The sequence below is a fragment of the Linepithema humile genome, chromosome 6 (genome assembly GCF_040581485.1).
Source record: "Linepithema humile isolate Giens D197 chromosome 6, Lhum_UNIL_v1.0, whole genome shotgun sequence".
Lineage (NCBI taxonomy): Eukaryota > Metazoa > Arthropoda > Insecta > Hymenoptera > Formicidae > Linepithema > Linepithema humile.
The window spans coordinates 7,143,294-7,163,896 of record NC_090133.1 but is presented as its reverse complement, the minus strand read 5'-3'; the positions used below and the strand labels follow the sequence as shown (position 1 = coordinate 7,163,896).

At 32.6% G+C, this 20,603-nt stretch overlaps 5 protein-coding genes across 9 annotated transcripts in view; 2 read left to right on the top strand and 3 right to left on the bottom strand.

Moving 5' to 3' along the window:
- Positions 1–2,976, bottom strand: part of LOC105678230 (serine-rich adhesin for platelets) — a 95,043-nt gene extending 92,067 nt beyond the window's left edge. Inside the window, exons 1-3 of one of the 2 annotated variants that reach the window (XM_012377386.2) lie at positions 2,879–2,976; positions 1,334–1,924; positions 918–960 (exon numbers count right to left, since the gene is read on the bottom strand). The gene's annotated coding sequence lies outside the window, so the exon portion shown is untranslated. Of the gene's footprint in view, positions 1–917; positions 961–1,333 lie in introns of both variants that reach the window. The other variant, XM_012377385.2, reaches the window with a different exon arrangement.
- A 153-nt stretch (positions 2,977–3,129) lies between these two features.
- Positions 3,130–5,999, top strand: LOC105678300 (reticulon-4-interacting protein 1 homolog, mitochondrial). 2 transcript variants are annotated; one of them, XM_012377516.2, is made up of 9 exons: positions 3,150–3,305; positions 3,388–3,532; positions 3,916–4,156; positions 4,248–4,393; positions 4,465–4,611; positions 4,685–4,974; positions 5,058–5,246; positions 5,345–5,522; positions 5,621–5,999. In XM_012377516.2, the coding sequence occupies exons 2-9, from the start codon at positions 3,485–3,487 to the stop codon at positions 5,822–5,824; spliced, it is 1,443 nt and encodes a 480-aa protein (XP_012232939.1). In that variant the 5' UTR covers positions 3,150–3,305; positions 3,388–3,484; the 3' UTR covers positions 5,825–5,999. The 2 variants fall into 2 exon arrangements, with proteins under 2 accessions (XP_012232941.1, XP_012232939.1); XM_012377518.2 differs by lacking the exon at positions 3,388–3,532 and having other exon boundaries at positions 3,130–3,305.
- Fen1 (flap endonuclease 1) lies at positions 5,273–8,401 on the bottom strand. The gene is made up of 8 exons (XM_012377520.2): positions 8,153–8,401; positions 7,894–7,996; positions 7,617–7,783; positions 7,393–7,502; positions 7,111–7,314; positions 6,814–7,032; positions 6,545–6,736; positions 5,273–6,466 (listed from the first exon to the last, which is right to left on the bottom strand). The coding sequence occupies exons 1-8, from the start codon at positions 8,232–8,234 to the stop codon at positions 6,395–6,397; spliced, it is 1,149 nt and encodes a 382-aa protein (XP_012232943.1). The 5' UTR covers positions 8,235–8,401; the 3' UTR covers positions 5,273–6,394.
- A 217-nt stretch (positions 8,402–8,618) lies between these two features.
- On the top strand, positions 8,619–12,163 carry Rs1 (Dead-box helicase Rs1). Its single transcript, XM_012377515.2, has 13 exons — positions 8,619–8,837; positions 8,998–9,177; positions 9,282–9,387; positions 9,550–9,695; positions 9,768–10,073; positions 10,166–10,293; positions 10,370–10,567; positions 10,632–10,776; positions 10,872–11,053; positions 11,132–11,460; positions 11,537–11,779; positions 11,847–11,928; positions 12,025–12,163. Exons 1-13 carry the CDS (start codon positions 8,754–8,756, stop codon positions 12,119–12,121), a joined length of 2,226 nt encoding a protein of 741 aa, XP_012232938.1. The 5' UTR covers positions 8,619–8,753; the 3' UTR covers positions 12,122–12,163.
- A 731-nt stretch (positions 12,164–12,894) lies between these two features.
- On the bottom strand, positions 12,895–20,590 carry pds5 (cohesin associated factor B pds5). Of its 3 annotated transcripts, none has more exons than XM_012377512.2 (17): positions 20,108–20,590; positions 19,105–19,256; positions 18,741–18,935; positions 18,460–18,650; positions 18,169–18,376; positions 17,580–18,086; positions 17,194–17,492; positions 16,766–17,108; positions 16,575–16,679; positions 16,033–16,452; positions 15,597–15,956; positions 15,214–15,445; positions 14,885–15,132; positions 14,508–14,801; positions 14,240–14,275; positions 14,070–14,120; positions 12,895–13,995 (listed from the first exon to the last, which is right to left on the bottom strand). In XM_012377512.2, the coding sequence occupies exons 2-17, from the start codon at positions 19,183–19,185 to the stop codon at positions 13,939–13,941; spliced, it is 3,627 nt and encodes a 1,208-aa protein (XP_012232935.1). In that variant the 5' UTR covers positions 19,186–19,256; positions 20,108–20,590; the 3' UTR covers positions 12,895–13,938. The 3 variants fall into 3 exon arrangements, with proteins under 3 accessions (XP_012232935.1, XP_012232936.1, XP_067213981.1); XM_012377513.2 differs by having other exon boundaries at positions 20,123–20,590; XM_067357880.1 differs by lacking the exon at positions 14,240–14,275 and having other exon boundaries at positions 20,123–20,586.
- Positions 20,591–20,603: the final 13 nt, after the last annotated feature.

The following is a 20,603-nucleotide window of genomic DNA, read 5'->3' as shown; positions in this document are numbered from 1 at the left end:
CCGCGATTATGTACGCCGGCGGAGATTATACGCAGTCGGAGCCTTCGGCATGGCTCATTTCGCCGCATTAACGACACGCGCGCCATACTTCGTGCACCTGAGCGCACGCTGATGTATCTGTGGCCGCGGAGAAGAAAGCGAGCGGGCCGCCTGGCGGCTCTGGACGGGCGCCAGGACTCGTTCAGGACGTGTCCAGACACCGAGCAACTTGCTAATGCGGGCCCCAAGCGCGGCACGCGAAATGAACGTATGCATATGCACCGAGGTGCACGCTGTCGAGAAAATGCATCGCACTCACGGAACCGCTAATCGAGAGCCGACTCTCTCGCAGCGGAGAGTTTAATAAATATGGCATACGTAAAAAGCCGATGTAAAATTCATTGCCAAAGGTAGCGATAATCGCTCAATGATGCGCACGCGATGCAATAATGTAGGGGGGAAAAAATGAAAAAAAAAAAAGCATCGATAAAAATCTGCTGATGCGGTTCTAGTGGTAAGATGCGGTCCTAAGAGAATTGACTTTTACAGAGGATGTAAGAAATGTGATATACAAAGAGTACAAGAGTACATGGAAAAGTTTTTGAGAAAAGAAAAATACGTTCCGTGATATGTACAAGAAAAGTCTCTTCGCAAAATATTCGCCGAAACGTATCGGCGGAGGAAAATTTTATCGTGCTTTTTTCATATCATAGTTTTTCAACCATATTTCAAAATCGGTAATTATACATACAAATATGGATATTTTAAATTCTATTTAAATTGGACAAGGAAGGAAAATAATAACAATGAACAATTTATATCAAAATAAAGAAATAATGATCGCGCAATTTTAGTATGACACAGATGTAGTACGGATCCTTAATCCAAAATTATCATAGACAGTAAATGAACAATAAGATGAGAAAAATAAAACTCACCATTGCGCTGTACTGTTTTGGTATAATCCAGCATCCAGAAAACCTATAAAAATTATAAAATCGTTACAAAATTATTTGCGATATTAAAATATATAATTTTAAGCATATGAAAAAGGAGCAATGCGATATTTTTATTATTATCTATAATTATCGATATTACAATCAATTTTTCATTACTCTTATTAATATTTATGTAACTACATTCATACCATTATGTTTTTATATCAATAAAAATTAACTTGAACTACTGATCTATTTAACATATAAAAATGCAGATTTGCGCAGTATTATAGAGTTTAAACGGAATAAGAGATTAATTTTACTTCTATCAAAGTATTTGTTAAACCATAATCACTGTATGCGTCAAATAAATAAATAATTATAATACAAGAATACTGAAAAATGATCATACTCACCATCCTCTGCACCAGCGTTGTCCTTCCGCTAATTGCTTCTCCATCAGTCCAGGCATTCACTCACGCACTGATATAAATCGATCGGAAAAACGCGGCTAATTAAGGACGCGTACATCAATTAACGCGATACGATCCGTCCGCGCGACACTTGATTCGGCACTCCCGACGCACGTTTATACGTGCGTTTATACGTGCGTTTAACGAGATAATTTCGCCGCGACCTTTTCGCAACCGATAATACGAGTACACTCATATTCTCGACACTCCCGACACTCCCGACACTCCGGAACGTTAAATACCACGCACAACACGATGTTCCGTGAATCATGACACAAGAAATGCGTACAATTTGCGTGCGACACGATGATCGCATTTTTATTTACGTTTAAATTGTACAACTTTCCTTCAACAATAACGAAGCACAACTGGGCACAGCTAGGCTCATGCGTATGTTTATTTTTACAGCACAACTGACTCATATATGTTTTGTTTTCGGTAAACAGTAAATATCTGAGTGGGGATACTCGGGCCAATGTCACCGTGGCTTTGATCGCGACACGATTTCGTCGGAACGCTCACGCGCGATGCGCTCTACGACGAAATACAATACGTTAAGAATATATCTCAGTATTTAAAAAACAAAACTGATGTTCTTTGATTTTATCAAACGTCTTTTAATACGCATTTAATTGAGATACTAATTATCAATTTTTCACTGAAGATTATTTCGTAAACAAGTTTTCTGTTATTTGTAAGTAAAATTCCTTCTTTCTTTATTCTAAAAATAACCTTAAAGATATTACAAAATTAAGTCAAAAAGTAAAAAATAGTTTTAAAAGTCCCTTTATTTTTTAATATTTTCTCTTGTATCTCTTTTCAGCACAATATATATATACTATGCTCTTTGTCATGAAAAAAATACTTCAAAAACTATAATGTGCTGTCATCTAATGATATATTCTTTGAAGTATTTGTTGAACACAATCGATAATCTTAATTAAAGCATTCTATTTTGTCTACTTCGATGTCGATAGTAATAATATTATATTTACCGACGCGTACCGACGAGTGTCGATAAACCTGTGTTCGCGCGATCTTGTGTCAAAAATTTTTACTTCTGAAATAAATTCATCAATTTCACAAAAATCATGTATCTCAATTATATACAAAATAATATGCCGTGTTATAATTATGATAATACGAATGCGCCTTTACATCACGGCAATACTCCTTTTCATTAATTCATCTCTCTATTATACTATTCTTTTCCAAATTTCAATAAGAATATATATAATAATACAATATGGCATGTTACAACTATGATAATATGCGCACACGCCTCGAGATCATGGAAATATTTCTTTCTATCCCTCTAATTTATTACTCCTTCTCCGAATTTATACAAAAATCGCCATTTTGAACGCAAGTAGCAGAGTCAATGAATCATGCAACATGTAGGATCGAGATAACTCATTAAGAACGCATTCGTCGTTGCGAATTATATTCTCTGAACATCAATCGCATGTCTAACTACAGTCTTATTACCTTCATAAAATGAACATCGCATTTTTTCTTCTGAAATACCAAGATATATTACCTAGCGACGAGCCTCTGTACCTCTTTCCGGATTCACGAAGAACCAATGAAGTAAAAGCCGTTACGTTCAAACTGAGGATACGCAGCTAATGTAATGCAACGCTTCTCCACGAGAGGCGCCTGCGTTCTGGCATCACATGATCTGACATGCGCAATGCGCTGTCGTTACGTCACGCTACGAATTAAACATGTCACGTCGTTGTAAATACATGGCGTGAACTAACCTCTCCTTTACGATTAGATCGACGATGTCAGTTTAAGATGGTTTAAGAAAGTGATGATCCAACGAAAGTAACATGTCGACGTGCACTTATTCACTTGGGAGGCATTAACCCGCATCATCGCGAAGATGTTTACCAACCCGTCATCACACTTTGTAATACAAACTTGATATCTATTTCGAGTCATACGCAATGCGTTAATCGTTTATTTATAACATCGCTGTGCTGCTTTTCCAGCCACCGTTTACGAAGTCTTTACGTACTATCGCGACCTTAGGAAATTGTTTTAAATTTTATTTTTAATTTTTTTTTTTTTTTTGGCCGTATTCGAATTATGGACGAGGTTTGGTTTCATCTCTCAAATCAGCTTGAAACTTTACAGGTAATTAGATATACATCTTTCCGCGTTTACTCCCACGATCGTGTTTTACATAATATTTTTCTTCATAGAATTCTTAAGTTAACTTAGAATTAAAATATTTTGTAAAATATATTGTTTTCTGTCGTTTTTAAATTTAACGTTAAATTCGTTACAGTTTTTTTTTATTCGTAATTTGTGGAAAAATTGTATTCTATACAGAAATAAATTATATATATACATATATACTTGTATATAATTACATACAAGTTTTGTATCTGCAATTAAAAAAAAAAACATGTAAAATTTTGCTAACCTTTGCTTAATCTACGTACACAAATCACTTTCATGAAATATAATTATTCATAGAAATATAAATATATTACACAAAAAAAATTTGGGGGAAGGTTCAAGTGTCTGTAGCAGTTCAACAGGGACATCAGTGGTGTATAACATGGCTAGAACAGTTGCGTCAGTTTATTCTACAGCTTTGCGAGGAGCAACATGCGCAGCATGCCAAAGATATTGCACTGCGCACTGCTGCTTCGGTACAAAGAGGCTGGCAAGAAATACAATTTCAGTATTATAATGCCCACTGGAATACACTTGGCTTTTATCACCAATTAGGAACCTTATGTGCTAATAAGGGTATTGAGTACTTTAAAAAATTATAACAAGCTGTGTTTTTACTAATATACTTTTTAACATTGATTTTTACTAATAAAAATTTGTATTTTAGTGTCAAGGAGAGAAGCAATGTTTTGTTTCACTGGTATAGCACTTGGAACTGTAATGGGTTATTATATTGGTGTAAAATGGAAACCTGTTTCTGGTCATATACATCATATAAAAGCTATAGTTTGCCATCACTATTATGGTTTCGAGGTATAACATATCTAATATATATCATATTCTGTAGTTTTTGAATATAGAAATTATTTCATACTATCATATAGGATGTATCATTAATAGAGGATGTTGAAATGCCAACAATCAAAAAATCGAACGAATTATTAATACAAGTTAAAGCCACTTCGCTTAACGTTATCGATACAAAGATATGTTATGGTTATTCCAGGATTTATAGGAGATTACTTAATTCAGTAAGTAAACTCACAAGAGTCCATTGATAGCTCGCAACATAATATCATTGTAATGCACGAACTATGTATTTAGAAACAGAAAGAACCACCTATAACTTTAGGAAGGGATTGCGCGGGCGTAATAGTCGACATTGGACAAGGCGTTGTCAACTTCGATATTGGAGATGAGGTATTCTTAGCTGTTCCATCGTGGGCTCCTGGCACGATGGCGCAATATATAATCGTTCCAGAAACGCAAGTAGCAAAACGGCCTAAATCTTGTTCCTTCGAAGCCTCTGCCAGCCTACCATACAACGGCTGCTTGGCGTGGGATGCATTAGTTAATCAATCTGTCATTAAGGAAGGCAACGCTAAAGGAAAGCGGTAGTGCTCTTAACATTTTCTATGCTCTCATGTTGAAAATATTAATTATTCTATGAAAATATTAATTGACATTATCGTTACAGAGTTTTTATTTATGGCGGAAGCACTCCAATTGGTTGCATCTTGACGCAATTGATCAAATTATGGGGAGGATATGTAGTAACTGCATGCAGAGGAGCGAACGCAGTGCTCGTAATGAAAGCATTAGGAGCCGACGAAGTTATAACGATTAACGAAACCGATATAGAAAAGGAATTAGAAATGCACGATAAGTATGAAAGTTTTTAACACGATCGAGTCTATCTAAACTTATATTTTCGACAAACGTAATAGTATTTTTTAATTATGCCACACTTCTTTCATTACACAGGTATGATGCGATTTTTTATACTGATAAACACCCTATTCAAGAACATATTTTAAAGAAACACTTGCTGCCTCATGGTTCCTACGTATCTACCGTCCCTGAACAATTAACGTCAGATTCGTTGGGACTTATTTGTAGAAGCATATTTGCCGGATGCATTAGAATAAAATTATTGGTTCAGGTATGTTTTAATTTGATATCTTTGATGTTTGATTTGAATCATCATTAATTATAATGTTAAAATCAAATTACATAACTGACTGATACTTTACATTGTAGTATATGTTTGGATTTAATATACATCAATGGAAAGAAGGCGCAAAATTGGACACTGCGTATCTGCGAGCTTTATGCGAGCTGACTGATGCAAACCAATTACAAACGGTTGTGGACAAAGTATACGCACCGTACAATATCGAGTGGGCCTTGCAACATGTTTTAGATCCGAATTCTATTGGTAGTACTATTATAACATTTAAGTAATGTTTTATCATTGATAGAAGAAAAAATTCTATACCTTTTGTACATAACAGTAGTTTGTAATTTTGGCATGTAATCACTGCCGTACATTGTTAATAAACATTCACATTATTGAAAATTAAGAAATAATGGTTTAAAAGATACTTGGTGCTGAAATAAAGACTGACATCACATAAGATATAGAATTGCTAAACTAAACACACGAAATACTATGTCCTTTTCTAAATTCCTGTCAAACTCCATTAATAAGAAATAAAAGATTTAATGACAATAAATGTAATAATAAATTATTTTTATAGAAACATGCACAAATTAAATGCTTACTATTACGAAATTTATAAGGATATACATTGTATATGAATATTGTACATGATATATTTTTGAAATAAATAGAAATGTCATATATGCGAGATTTACCAATTAAAATTACAATATAAAACGCAAAAAATAAAATAAGTATAAGACATGTTATAATGGAATAAAATTTCGATACTTATCAAGTCAATAGAAGTATATATGCGATTAGCTCTATTGTACATTTTTATTAAATTTGTAATATTAATCTTATTTTGCTTATTTTGCTTTACCGCGAAACTTACTGTTACCTGCCTTTGCCTTTTTAGCCGGTGTCTTTTTTTCTTCCGCCTATAAGAATATAAAAAAAAAATAACTGATTTAAATATTCATAAAGATTAAAATATATAGTTTCAAGAAATGTTTTACCTTTCGTTTTGGCGTTGAATTCGAGTTAGAGTTCGGTAAAACTTTGAAGAAAGAGTCCAATCGTCCTTGCGTGGATGTATTTCGAGCCTTGTGAAGTTTCTTAGCTCCGTTTCTAACCCGCTCTTCATTAAATTGTTTGTCACCGCATAAAAACTTTATTAAACCTTCTTCATCTGGTTCAGACCATTTTAACTTGCAAAATGAAAAAAATATTAATTACGCAAATAATTTATGCGTAAAAAATTAAATTATTTGATGTTAAATATTACTTGGATATCATCAGCATTCGATATTTCTGGTTCTTGAAACAATAATCTTGCTTCTTTATAATTCCAGTCTTCCGGTACAGGATATTTTTTGGTGTCTATATTTTCAATGATTTTTTCAAGAGACCTGTAATTTTTTATTAATTCTATTGCCCTTTTTGGACCAACACCTTTAATGCTACCAGTATAATCACAACCCAACATGATGCAAAGATCAATAAACTGTAAAATATGTGTTATTTCAGAATAATGGATAAAATAACATCATTATTGTGAAATAAAGATAATAAAAATGCATACCTCATTATGATTTAACTCCAAACCTGCAAGAACCTTATCAAAATGAATCTCTTGTACGGGCAATTTTCTGGCTTCACTAAAAGTCAATCGTCGAAGCAGTACATTCGAGCCAAAAGTAAGTGCATCCATATCCTCAGTAGCAGCTGCAAAAACTTTACCAGTTTTCACTAAAGCGGCACATTGTGCTTCAGCCTCACATGGAGCCTATATAAAAATTGATTACTTAAATAAATAAAAAAGAAAGCATGTTTGATTTAACATTTGATTTATAAAATTGCTTACGTCAATGTAAGGTATGCCCATTAATTGAAGTAATTGTTTAGCTTCTTCAGCATGAGTTTTTGTAACTTTAACCAATCTTCTGCTAAATTTGTCTATAGCCTCCACATTTCCTAATGAAATATATATATTATTAAAATCTTGTGTAATGTTTTTGTACAATATATAATAAATGTAAATTATTGTAAAAATAATTACAATAGTAAAAAAATATAATGTATTATTACCATCTTCTTCAGCAGCCTGCAGGAGTTTCTGTGCTTCATCCCTTCTCTCAGCTCTTTTGGCTAATTCACCACCTTTTAAGTTTGGTGGTTTTCCATCAAAAACATACACAGGTTTTATTCCTTGTTCTACCAATCTTATGGTGCGGTAAAATGTGCCCATTAAATGGCTATATAACAAAATTTATTATTGATTACTCCTTAATTTTTCATAAACATTATTTTGCAAAATTTTGGGATAGGTTACAACAAAATATCATTGTATAATTAGAAGATATACCTAGTTGTTTCACCATCTACAGTAGTGAGTTGAGCCCCTTCGCTGCGTACTGCTATAAGGAACTGATATAAACACATGGATGCATCAATAGCTATTTTGCGACCTAAGACAAAATCAAGAATTACTAATATGCAATATTAGATATTATTAATAAAATAACAATGTAGCAAGATATATTAGAAAGACTACTTATGAACATAAAAGCTTATTCTTGGTTAAAAGTATAATAGTAAACACGGAATAAATAATAGTTACGTACCAAAATAATGTTTCAATTCTCGCTCTTTGATAGCTTCCGGAGCTACGTCTGCTATTAACTTCGATAAGCCTAAAATACCCATATTGGCGAAATTTTGTTATACACGTCATGCACATAAGAAACTCACAACACTATACGACTGCTATACGGCGGACATTTCCTCACAGAAAACTCATTTCCCGCCAATTTACACAGTGTGAACGAAGCAGTCTGAACTGGTCTGAAATACAAATGTATACAGTACCTTCAACCAATAATAACATAGGATAGCAATCGATAAAAGCAGTTTTTTCATATACATTTATATTCATATATATTATTACGTCATTGTATTTCTTGCATGTAAAAATTTCTTTCAATTATTTCTACAATTACTTCTGTAATTATTTCTATATTCATAAATGGGGCCCACATATGATTTATTACAATACTGCAAAATGCAATGGCGTATCTAAACTCGTTAAAAAAGATTCTTTTACGCCTATGTACACATCGTGTTGCGTCCGTTCTGTATCTGTTGTATCCACGTGTTGATAGTTAATAACCTAAAAACAGCGCGTGTGTATTATCACTGGTGGGGCTTTTAATTTAAAGTAAAATAATGAATAATTGTGATTTAATAAAGACTATTGAAGAGGATGAAGAAGTCCCAAATTATTCTGAAAATTCCGACGAGGAAGATGATGTAAGCTGAAAGAATCGTTTATATATCAAAATAATGCAGGCTATCTATTAAAATCCCACATATTCTTTTTATATCATTTTATATAATATTATTTGCCATTTTTACGAATACATTTTTATCTTATTTTGGATTCTAATTTTTTTTCTCATCTGTTGATTAGTTTCAACCACGGAAGCAAAAGAAAAAAGAAAATAAAGACTTTGACTCCAACTTTCAATTCATAAGTAATGCTACCGAATACAATCAGGATCCTTGGAATGATTTAAACAAATATATTAAACGAAAACCAAAAACGAAATTAGATGATAAGATAAAAAAAGCCAGAAAAAACTATACACAGGTACGTGATATATATATATATATATATATATATATTATTATCTGCATTATTTACAATTTATAGTGACATGATTACTAAAAAATTTTTTTTATTCTAATTGTTAGAATGGAACTGAGGATGATCCTATTGAACCTGAAGAAAATGATGATGAACTTGATCAAAATGATGATGATGATATCACTTCATTATCCGAGGATGAACTTAAGAAAGGTACATATATTTTAACTTTATTTAACTACTATAACTAAAATTTATAAAAATTATAATTTTTATACTTTATCTTACAACAAAATATTCTGTTATATGTTTATTATATTATTTATATAATTTTTAATAGTCTATACATTCATTTTATTTGTTAATTAATTGCAGATATTTTTAAAACTAAGGAAAGAAAAGGCAAAAAGAAGAATTCTGCTAAAGAAAAGGATGAAGAAGTGATTGATTTTGAGGAATGTACCGACTCTCAAACATATGCTACATTTTATCAAATGAACTTGTCTAGGCCTTTGTTAAAAGTAAGTAACAATTATAAGTATTTACTAAACTAATAGTTAATTGCTAAAATTATTGACCTTTTGAACTTACAGGCCATAACAGCAATGAATTTTGTACAACCAACTCCTATACAAGCTGCTACCATTCCTGTAGCTTTAATGGGTCGTGACATTTGTGGTTGTGCAGCAACTGGAACTGGCAAAACTGCGGCTTATATGGTGCCCACTTTGGAAAGATTATTGTACAGGCCGCTGAACGGCCCTGCTATTTCGCGTGTTCTTGTACTTGTGCCTACCAGAGAGCTGGGAGTGCAGGTTTATCAAGTGACAAAACAGTTAGCTCAATTTACAACAGTAGAAGTTGGGTTGTCTGTAGGTGGATTGGATGTAAAAGTACAGGTAAGTTATTTTCCCTGTAAATTTCTTTTTTTTTTTTTGCATAAATTAGTAAATTAACTTTCTTTATTAATGATATAAATAAATTAATATAGGAAGGTGTATTGAGGAAAAATCCAGATATTGTGATAGCAACACCTGGAAGATTGATTGATCATTTAAAAAATGCACCCACTTTTTCATTGGACAGCATTGAAGTTTTAATTCTAGATGAAGCCGATAGGTAAAAGAATAATATAAAATACATATCTATAATTTTTTATAATATAATTATTTCTAACCATTTTTTTCAATCTAAGGATGTTGGATGAATACTTTGCTGAACAAATGCAATACATCGTGAAGCAATGTTCAAGAACCAGGCAGACTATCCTCTTTTCTGCTACTATGACAGAGGAAGTTAAAGATTTAGCTGCGGTATCTCTCGACAAACCTATTAAAATATTTGTGGATAGCAATCAAGATGTGGCGTTCAACTTGCGTCAAGAATTTATTCGGTAAGTAAACTTTCTGTGATTATTTCTTTTATGCACTAATTTATTAACCAAAATGTGATTTCAGTATACGTAAGGAACGAGAAGGAGATCGTGAAGCAATTTTGGCAGCATTAGTTTGCCGAACTTTCCATGATCACGCCATGGTTTTTGTACAGACAAAAAAGCAGGCTCACAGATTGCATATTTTATTGGGATTATTAGGCATAAAAGTAAGTAATTATTTAATAAAAGCAACGGTGGAAAAAATAATGTGTTTAACAGTTAATATAATACTTTATAATATATACTATTTTTATTTCAAAAGGTTGGAGAACTTCATGGTGATCTCACACAACCACAACGACTGGAGAATCTCCGGAAATTTAAAGACGAGGAAATTGATATTTTATTAGCGACCGATGTTGCTGCAAGAGGTTTAGATATAAGTGGTGTAAAAACTGTGATTAATTTTGTAATGCCTGCCACCCTTCAACATTATATTCACAGGTATGATATAAAATTTTTAACGCATTGTGTACTTATATATTTGTCAAAAATATAACAAACTATATTTGTAATAATTAGAGTTGGGAGAACCGCAAGAGCAGGACGTGGAGGTGTCTCTGTATCATTAGCCGGTGAACAGGAACGTTTTTTGGTTAAAGAAGTTATTAAACAAGCAAGAAATCCAGTTAAAAATAGAATAATACCGCCTGATATAATAGAAAAATACAATAAGAAATTACAGTCTCTGGAATCAGATGTGGAAAATATTTTGCAAGAAGAGAAAAGTGAAAGAGAATTAGCCAAAATAGAGAACCAAGCTAATCGTGTTGAGAAATTACTTAAAGATGAAGATGGCAAAAATAAGAGGAGCTGGTTCCAAAATAAGAAGGAAAGAAAAAAGGAGAAAGGTAACGCAACTTTATTTTTTATATCTTAATAGCAGAACAGTGTGTAATTGTAAACTAATTAAATTTGTATTTTCAGACAACTTTCGGTTAAGTGGAAAACAAGTTCGTAAAAAGAAAAATAACGAAGAGCCTTCCAACATAGTGAAAGAAAAAAAGAAAAAAATACAAAATGAACCTACAAAAAATACAGCGGAAGATAGAGCCAAGAAAGAATTAGAGAAGATAGCTGCCTATCAAGTACGATTAGCTAAAAGGAGCAACAAGCAGAAGAAGATGAAAGTAGTTATGGATGAAAGTAATCGCGACTTCGCTAAAAAAGGTATAACTTTGTATTATTTTATAATACCTAAAGAATTGCGCTGATCTAATGAATTATATTATTTCAGGGTCACTAAAACGCCGAAAATCATCATTTGTCAATGATTTAACAGATACAAGTCAAAAAGGGGTTAAAAGAATGCGATACGAGTAAGTACATTTTGTTATTAAAATTCTTTCAATAGTATTAATAAATTCAATAGATAGATAATGCATAGTATAATAATCTTGATTTGTATATTTTAGGGCAAACGTTAAGATAAGACAAAATACATACAAGCCACAACAAAAAAATAAATTTGGAGCGAGAAAAGGTCAAAATAAACGTTTAAAAAAACGTTGATTTTGTAATATGAAATTGTATGATTAAATGCATGCCACGTTATTTAATTTGTTTTATTATAGAACCATTACAATACGCCATAATCTCACAGATTGACAGATGAATAGCACTGATTAGTTGATTTTTTTTTAATCAGATTATGTATACTTTTCGTAGTCTATGACCTGTTTGAAAAAATTGCAGTACTATGCAAAATAATTTTGTATTTGCAAAAATATAATTTCAATATCACTGCCAATCATTGTAGAATATAAAGATAGTCGCTGATGGATAACAAAGCATTCTAGAGAAAATTGATGTTGTATACAAAACACCTATTAATAAGAAAATAAATGATAGTAAATATAAATTTGGAAAATTATGCAGTGCAGATTGTGCATTGTACTGTAATTTCTATGAAGAGGTAATAGGTATATGTTAATTCTATAATGTTTATGATTTCAAGCATCCATCACCATTCATAAATCTATCCGCAATTTTCATTCATCTTTAAATTTAATATAGTTGAATGTTTATGCTTAATAATCCCTTAATATATTGAAAACTTAAAAACTTACTAGTCTTTAAAACCTAGGCCCACTTTAAATTACTCAGCTTCATTCGAATTCGTGCCCAAAAATCTTTTTTTCTATATCTTTCAGACATTTAGAATATATATAATAAATAAAACTAAAATAGCAGATTACGATCTCTTCATACACATGTAAATCGTAAGAATTCCATATACATTAATATAAATTAAGGTGTTGCGCAATAATCTTTTGCAATCGGTATAATTTTAATTTTACGTTTATTTATAAATACAAAAGTTGAAGGTTTTCGCAAATTCTCGCAATATTCAATTTTCATCGTTATACATAGATTATACTTAAAATGTATCGACCATAATAATTGCGACTAAAGTGTGGCGATGATTGTAATGTTAAAAACCAACAACTTTGGATCACAAAGCCAATAAACACACAATCTTATCTAATATTGTTTATGCAACAAAACTATAGTATTCTCCTTTCTTGATTATAAAGTGACCATGCATTTGATATATCTGGATATATTTCTTTTGCAGAAAATCGTTTTATTCATTTATCAATAAAGTATATTGACAATATTTGTTTATATGTTTACTATTTAAAACGATGCTTCATTTTCGGCAAAACAATGTTACGGCAGCATTCGTTAAATGTTCGTAAAGTAGAGAAATATATTTATTCATCTAATAGCGCAAAAAAAGACAAAAATGATTAAATGTTTAAATACAAGTTTTAATTTTTTCTTCAAACCTATATACGATCATCTAAAAAAGTGTTTTGTTATGATAAATGACTTTCATAATTCGTAAAAATAACAAGTAAAAATATGTAATTCAGTTTATCAATGATCGATTTTTATCAAACAAACATTTAAGGATGTATCCGCGAGAAATTAGCAAACATTTTATTCTATTTCTTCTTTTCCTCTTTTTTTACCCACAAGTTGTTTCACTCAAGTTTCTCTTCTCTTCTCATTTTCTTTTCTCTTCTCATTTTCTTTTCTCTTCTCATTTTCTTACCCATAAAAAGAACTTTCTTGCTATCCAAAGAGAACTTTCTGTATTGTAAGCCTACACGCATTAATTTTATGACAATTAATGTGCCATCTTAACATCTTACATTCTAGAAATACACGAACGACTTAGGTTTATTAATTGTTATACATAACCAAAATATTCTGTTTTCTAATTTGTAAAGTATTCTTTAGATCCTTTAATTTGCTTATCATCATGTGCTTTAAGTCTTTCCCCATCCCAATGTCCCTTTGGGTATAGTCCGATCACTGAATTATTTATTTACTTTATCCGATTCCTTTAATGCCCTCTTCGCTGGTGGTTCCTCGATCTAAGTAAAAAAGATAAGATTAGACATTTTGTTAATGTATTAAAGAAACTTTGCTAAAACTAAAATGGACTTACTTCTTCTTCCAACCCAGGTAGTTGAATTCTGGTCTCTGATGCTTCGGCAGGCTACAAATAAATAAAATAATTACAATTTAACAGTAGTATTAACAGTATATATAAAACAAACAGTTTTAATAAAAGTATATATAATGTCATTCTAATATTACACTAAATTAAAAGGTTACCTGTGCATCGATACATTCCATTTCTTCAACTTGCAGCTTGAAATCATAATTATACACACTCAAAGAATTACATGTGTTGCATTTGATATTTATAAGATTAAAATCTCTCTTAAAATATAATTAGTGCAATTTTATTGTAATACTAACATGGTAATATAATTAATAAAAATATTTATTATTAACTGTATTTATATTAAATTAGTAGTTAAATTAAATAAACTAGATATTATTAACTAAAAAAAAAATTTCTTTCAAAAATTACTCTTACTCTTGCATCAGTTTCATTAGGTCCAATGCCCACTTCCTTCTGCTGTTTGGACTTAGCTCTGCGCTGTGGTCTTTCATTGGTCGTGTGTGTGTTGTGGAATCCTTTTCCTTTTTGTGTCGTCATGTTTATCTGCAGTTCCGATGGTAAATAATTCTTAATGTTGGACATCGTTTCGTCCGCCCGCTTGAAGTACATCGTCGGAATTCGCGTCTCGCTCGGAAACTCTTTCATGTCAAAATTGGTAGTTTTTGTGTATATTACATTCATCGCCAAATCACAAACAGCCCACAGTTTCTGTACGCGATAAAAGTATGAAGATTAGTCGTGAATTAAGAAATTATTTGAGAAAAAAATTAAGTCTAATTCACGATAATTACATAATTCATTTCGTTGTCCTCAGGCTTCAATGCGTCTTTATGACTCTTCATACGCTCCACAAGATTTTTATAAAATCCATAACAGTAATATTCGTTCTTCGTGATAAGAGGCTCCAAAATGAACCAAAGACACTGCTGAATGACTTTTAACTGACTCACCGTTAGGTGACTCGTAAATTCGGGATCATGTGCGAGAATAGGTACTGCGAAAACTAGCATGTAATCCGGTAAAATGTGGGGTAGTTGACCTATGAAATTACAAAAGTTACGAAATGGTGAAAAGAATTCTAGCGATAACAAGATGATAAAAGCGCTGCAATATTTCTTACCCATAGCTCGCTCGACTGTACCCAACGAAAGAGTCTTTACATAATCCCTTCTCTTATTTATGTCTGTCTGCATATATGTTTTTAGCACACATTTTAATCTTTTATCTTGTTCCTTTCCAGCCAGAGCGTAATATCCCATGAAATCCAATGGTAAACATTTGTTTGGAATTCCTCTCCCAAGACCTTTATGCAGCTTGCTGCCAAAAGCTTCTCTGACTTGAGGAACTTCATCCTAAACAACAAATTAACATATTAAAATAAGTTCATCAATCATGATCAAAATTTATTTACATTATATTAAATTATATTAAATTATATTAGATTAAATAATTAAATTATATTAAAATAAGGAAAATAAATTTGTGTGTGTGTGCTAAACGTACCACCATAAGTTGTGAAAGATTATAAAATTGTTCCGCAGTAAATTGATCGCCGACGCCTTTCTGTTCGCATATCTTCAACATTGAGCAACCCGCTTGTAGTCGCAACCAACTCATCTCAGCTTTACTCAGACGTCCTTGCGACAGCAGATCACCTTTGTTAACCATAAAGGCGTTCAGCATCCTGAATGTCTTTTGCGCCGACAACACATCAGTCTTCAATCCCAACAGCCAGCGTGCCATGCACTTCAAGCCTTCCAATCTGCATCGCGTCTCCTCCGGTAATTGATCCTCCCTGCACCAGTCTCCCTCGATAGGCTCATTTTGCTCGCTGCTTTCCTTCACTAGTAATTCTTTAACTATCTGCAGGGGCAAGAATTACATCGTGTAAAATAGCGATAAAGCGTCAAGAAGTTGTTACAATTTTTGCAGTACTTACTTTTCTGGATACCATATTTTTTATTTGTACTGGATATTTGTCTGGCAAATTATATGCTATGTGACCTAATGTGACTATAGATGTCCGATAATATTCCGACGTCGGCGTCAGCGTGTTCTTAATTCTCTCTATGATCTCGGGGAATATGGTGTCGTGAATGTTGGTCATGTTAACAAATAAACATCTCACGGCCTGTTTTGCCTGCTTCGGCGTTCCCGTCTCGGCAAAATTTTTGCATATCGGCACCATAAGATTCATTATTTCTGGTGCAACGTCGCACAAAGGTTTGTATTTGCCTAGGAAAGTGAAGATGGAGAGAACTAATGGTGCCACCATTTCGTCCTCTAACTCGAGCAGATTGACCAATTGCATCAAGATATCATTATGCAAGAAATGCGGGCCAAACACAAACGATAGCATCTGAAATTTCAGATAATGTACATGTATTATTAGTTATAAAATTATAACTTTCATTTATTAAAATTTTATTTTAAGCTAAATCTATTCCAACATTTATTTTTTGGGATACAAAGTAAACTTACCACTAATAGTCTCAGTCCCTTTTCTCCGGCATTATTCGGGTTAAGGCCGACCTCTTCTATCACGTTACCACTCTTTAAACAGTCTAAGACGTATCCAATCAAAACCTAATTTGCACATATACATGAATATTAAATATCTCTTTATAAAAAAAAATAAATAAATAAATTAGTCTCAAAAATGGAATACTTACCCTAATCGCCTCCTCATCAATCATAACAGAGCTTACTCTCTCAAGCAACATCTTAATCGTATTATAGTATAGATTAGTCATGACGGGTTGTCCTAATCTTTTGAGAACTTTAGTTATCGTGTCTGCACATTCCTTGCAGGACACATTCGGTTGTACGATGGTTTCCATCTCTTGCAGTAATTTCGCCTCCTTCCTCATATGAGAGCTAAACTTTTGGAGGAATTCCTGCACTTTCATAGGATCGGGTAGAAAACGCGATATTTGATGAATCTTCGTCACCAGTTCGTTCTTAGCATCCGGTTTCTTCACAATTTCTATCCATTCAACCACTGCTCTTCGCACGCTAAATTTAAACATAATTAATTTGTGTTAGAATGCCAACATTTTTAAGCTAACTTATGAATAAAACGAATCAATGTATAACGTACGCAAGCTGATGCTTCTGAAGTTCCACGAAAGCTTTGGAAGCGTGATCATCAATTGTACCTAAAAGGTGGTATAACTTTTTCATTCTCTCTTCAGCTGGTAGCTGATAAGGTACTAAGCACGTATTTAGCAGTCTCTCCACCAACAGCCTGTCTTCCATGCCTGCCATGTAATAACCATGCAATATTTTATCTTTTATCCAGATGACTGCCTTCTTTGTGGCTTGCGGCACATCCGCATCGTTCAAGTGTTTCTTGTATATCATAGCTAAGCCAGACATCGCTTCTTTTCGTATTTTAAACTGAAAATATGGTCATTAATAAGTTAAAGTCACAAATCTAAGTATCAATGTTAAATTTAAATAACTTTGTTAAGCTTAATATCTTACTTTCTTGTCCAATGTTCTTTCTTTGACAAATTCAAGTAAGTCCTCACTATCTGATACGACTTCAAAATCTCGTTTGGCTGTTGTCACTATAGCTGTAACGACTTCGTAGCGAACGCTCTCATCAGCATCGTGTTGTCTTAACTTCAAAGTGTCTGTGATATCTTTCCTCAGTTCGGGATGATTCAACAAGAAATGCATCGAATACTGCACACATTTAATACGAATGGAAACGCTAATATCGTTGAATCGTCCCAGGAACGCCCTCCACAACTGCGTGTGCTGCACGGCCAACTGCGAACCTTTCTCAGAGAACATTCTCGCTAGCAATGCTACAGCGCCCAATCTTTCAGTCTCGGAGGAAGATTTCAATTTGCATTCTAACTGTGGAAGGACGGACAGCAAGACACTCGGACATATGTGATTCAATTCGTAAATTAAATCATACACTTTCTTGCAAATTTGTAAACTTTTCTCCTCTTTTCCTAGTATTAAGACATGATTGAAGAACTGTAAAATACAAAATTTCGCATGTTACATATCTCGAAATGTCTATTCCTTCACAGAAATTGTTAATATTCTTATTACTCACTGCTTGAATATATGGTTCTAATGTGTCGCTACATTTAATCACTAGCTCTTTAGCAAGCAAATATGCGTTTTTCTTTTGTGTTTTGTTTGGCTCTACAATATTCATGAGTATGATATCCAAAAGTTCATTGCTGACAATGTCCGATTCGGTAATCAGTGGACAGAGAACGTCCAACATAAAACTTTTAACTTTGCCAGAATGTTCATCACTAGAAACAAATTATATTGATCATACATTGCATCGCATACATTTTAAAAATTGTTCTTTTTCTTTTTATTTTCAAGTACTCACTTCACTATTTTGAACATTAGGGAAAATAATGCGCAGAAAATCTCTTGACAATCCTCCAACTCAAAGCACATATTAAATGACTTAACATAAGCTAAATTTTCAAGTAGGTAGAAGTACCTCTTAAAAGCAGGATCTTTAGGATCTTTTAATCCTGCCAGTTGTTTAATCAAAAATAGGAATATTGTTTTGACCTAAACAATTACATTAATCAATTACATAAAAACAGCAATGTATAACTACTCAGATCAATTAATATAATTTATATATATATAAATCTTTACCTGTTCAGCATCTTTATAAGGAGCCTCTGGTGCATAAACCCTTAAGACATCTGCAATACAGCAGGCAATTAATAATTGTACATCTTTGCTCTGATGCATCAGAAAGTGCTCTTCTGCCAAGTGTAACGCAAGTGGAATATATTGCTGGTACATTCCCTCATCTTGTCCCATGGCTTGCAGTGTGTGTGCTAGTGTCTGTACATTTATTACATTTTAATGTTATATTTTGTATGTAATACAAAAATATTGTATGTATTGTATGTAATACAGAATATACATACGATATATATATAATACAAAATATATAGTACTGATATATACTCTGTAGTGTTCATCAGTGATTAAATATATTATCTAAATGTACCTTAAGTCTTCTGATTAGCTCATCTGCACCTAAATCTTCGGTGACTGACCTGCATCCTGCAGGGTATATTATTTCCGACATGGCTACTCAATAAATTAGCCGAATACAACAAGCACTTTATCTTTAATGTATTCTAAAACACGGTCCAAATTCTGCAATATAATAATATTTATTTATGCAACATTTTGTATTTAAGTTCAAGAAAATTTACAATACAGGGAACATGATTGATATTTTTGACAGTCTGACATCTTTACACAATTTATATTAAATAATATATCATTGATATTTTATCTCATATATACATACTTTACTGAAAATATAATTTTGTTTCAAAAACATTGCACATATATATTTAAAGAAAAGAAAGTTTAAGTTATGCAAATTTGTTTCTTAAAGTTGTATAAAGCTATAAAATTTTTATATTACATTTTGAATTGTGCTTTCTATTTGTTAATTCATAACATATTCATAATACTTTAAATTATATTTGCTGTAATAGTAAATGCTAACATAAAATATAATAACTTTTGATATGGTCTAAAACAGAAAATTATATATGCATGTTTGATATGTGTAGTAGTACAAATTATATCTTTATATATTTTCAATATATTAATGTGTAAATAATTTAATGTTAAACTAGATGATAATTAATGGAAATACTGTGAATATCTATAGAATACAGAAGCATCTTTACACAGTATCTTCTAACATATTTCACATAAGATATCAAGAAAAAAATTTACTTTATTTTACGAACAGGCAAGTAAAACGTTATCAGAATAAAATATTAAATTCTTCAACGTTATATTAATACATTAATGGACGTAATAATTGTTGAGAAATAAACAGCCGTGGATCTCATTGACTTTGAGGTTATGCGTGTTCGCCGTATACGTATACACGCCACGACGTAAACAAGATTCTCGCATAACGACATTCGTAAGGAGCTGCCGAGGTTGGAAATGTCGCGGCGGGAAAGGGTACAAGCAGTACTTACGTAGTTGAATATTACCTGGCGATATGCATAGGCACCGCAAGGCCTGTGTCACTTAAAATATCAATAAAGCAAATATATCCGACGATGGTTCACTGCACGGCGGATAGCTTCTTTCGAAGTATATCACTCGGGCGCGGTTTCCAACTCTTCAATTCACTAAGTGCGCGTGTATCGCCTACGACGTAGTTTGCGCGATTTTCTGTAAACACTTGGCATGGTCAGAACGATCAGAATTACGGAACGGAGGAACAGTAGCGAAATCGTTTTTCGTACGCGGTTAAGCGTGTCAAAGGACGCTGACTATGACGATGCGATACGATGTGCCGCTACATCACCGACCTGTCGTAATTCTCGAATTCTATTGGTGGACGCTCCGCCGTTGTGCGCCACGAAGTTGCCGCTATTTTGGACGATTTATCTCGAAATGAAACTTTGTTGCGCGTTTTCATTAATTGTAACGTTCGCTCAGTTCAAAACAACCATTACTTTCAATGGA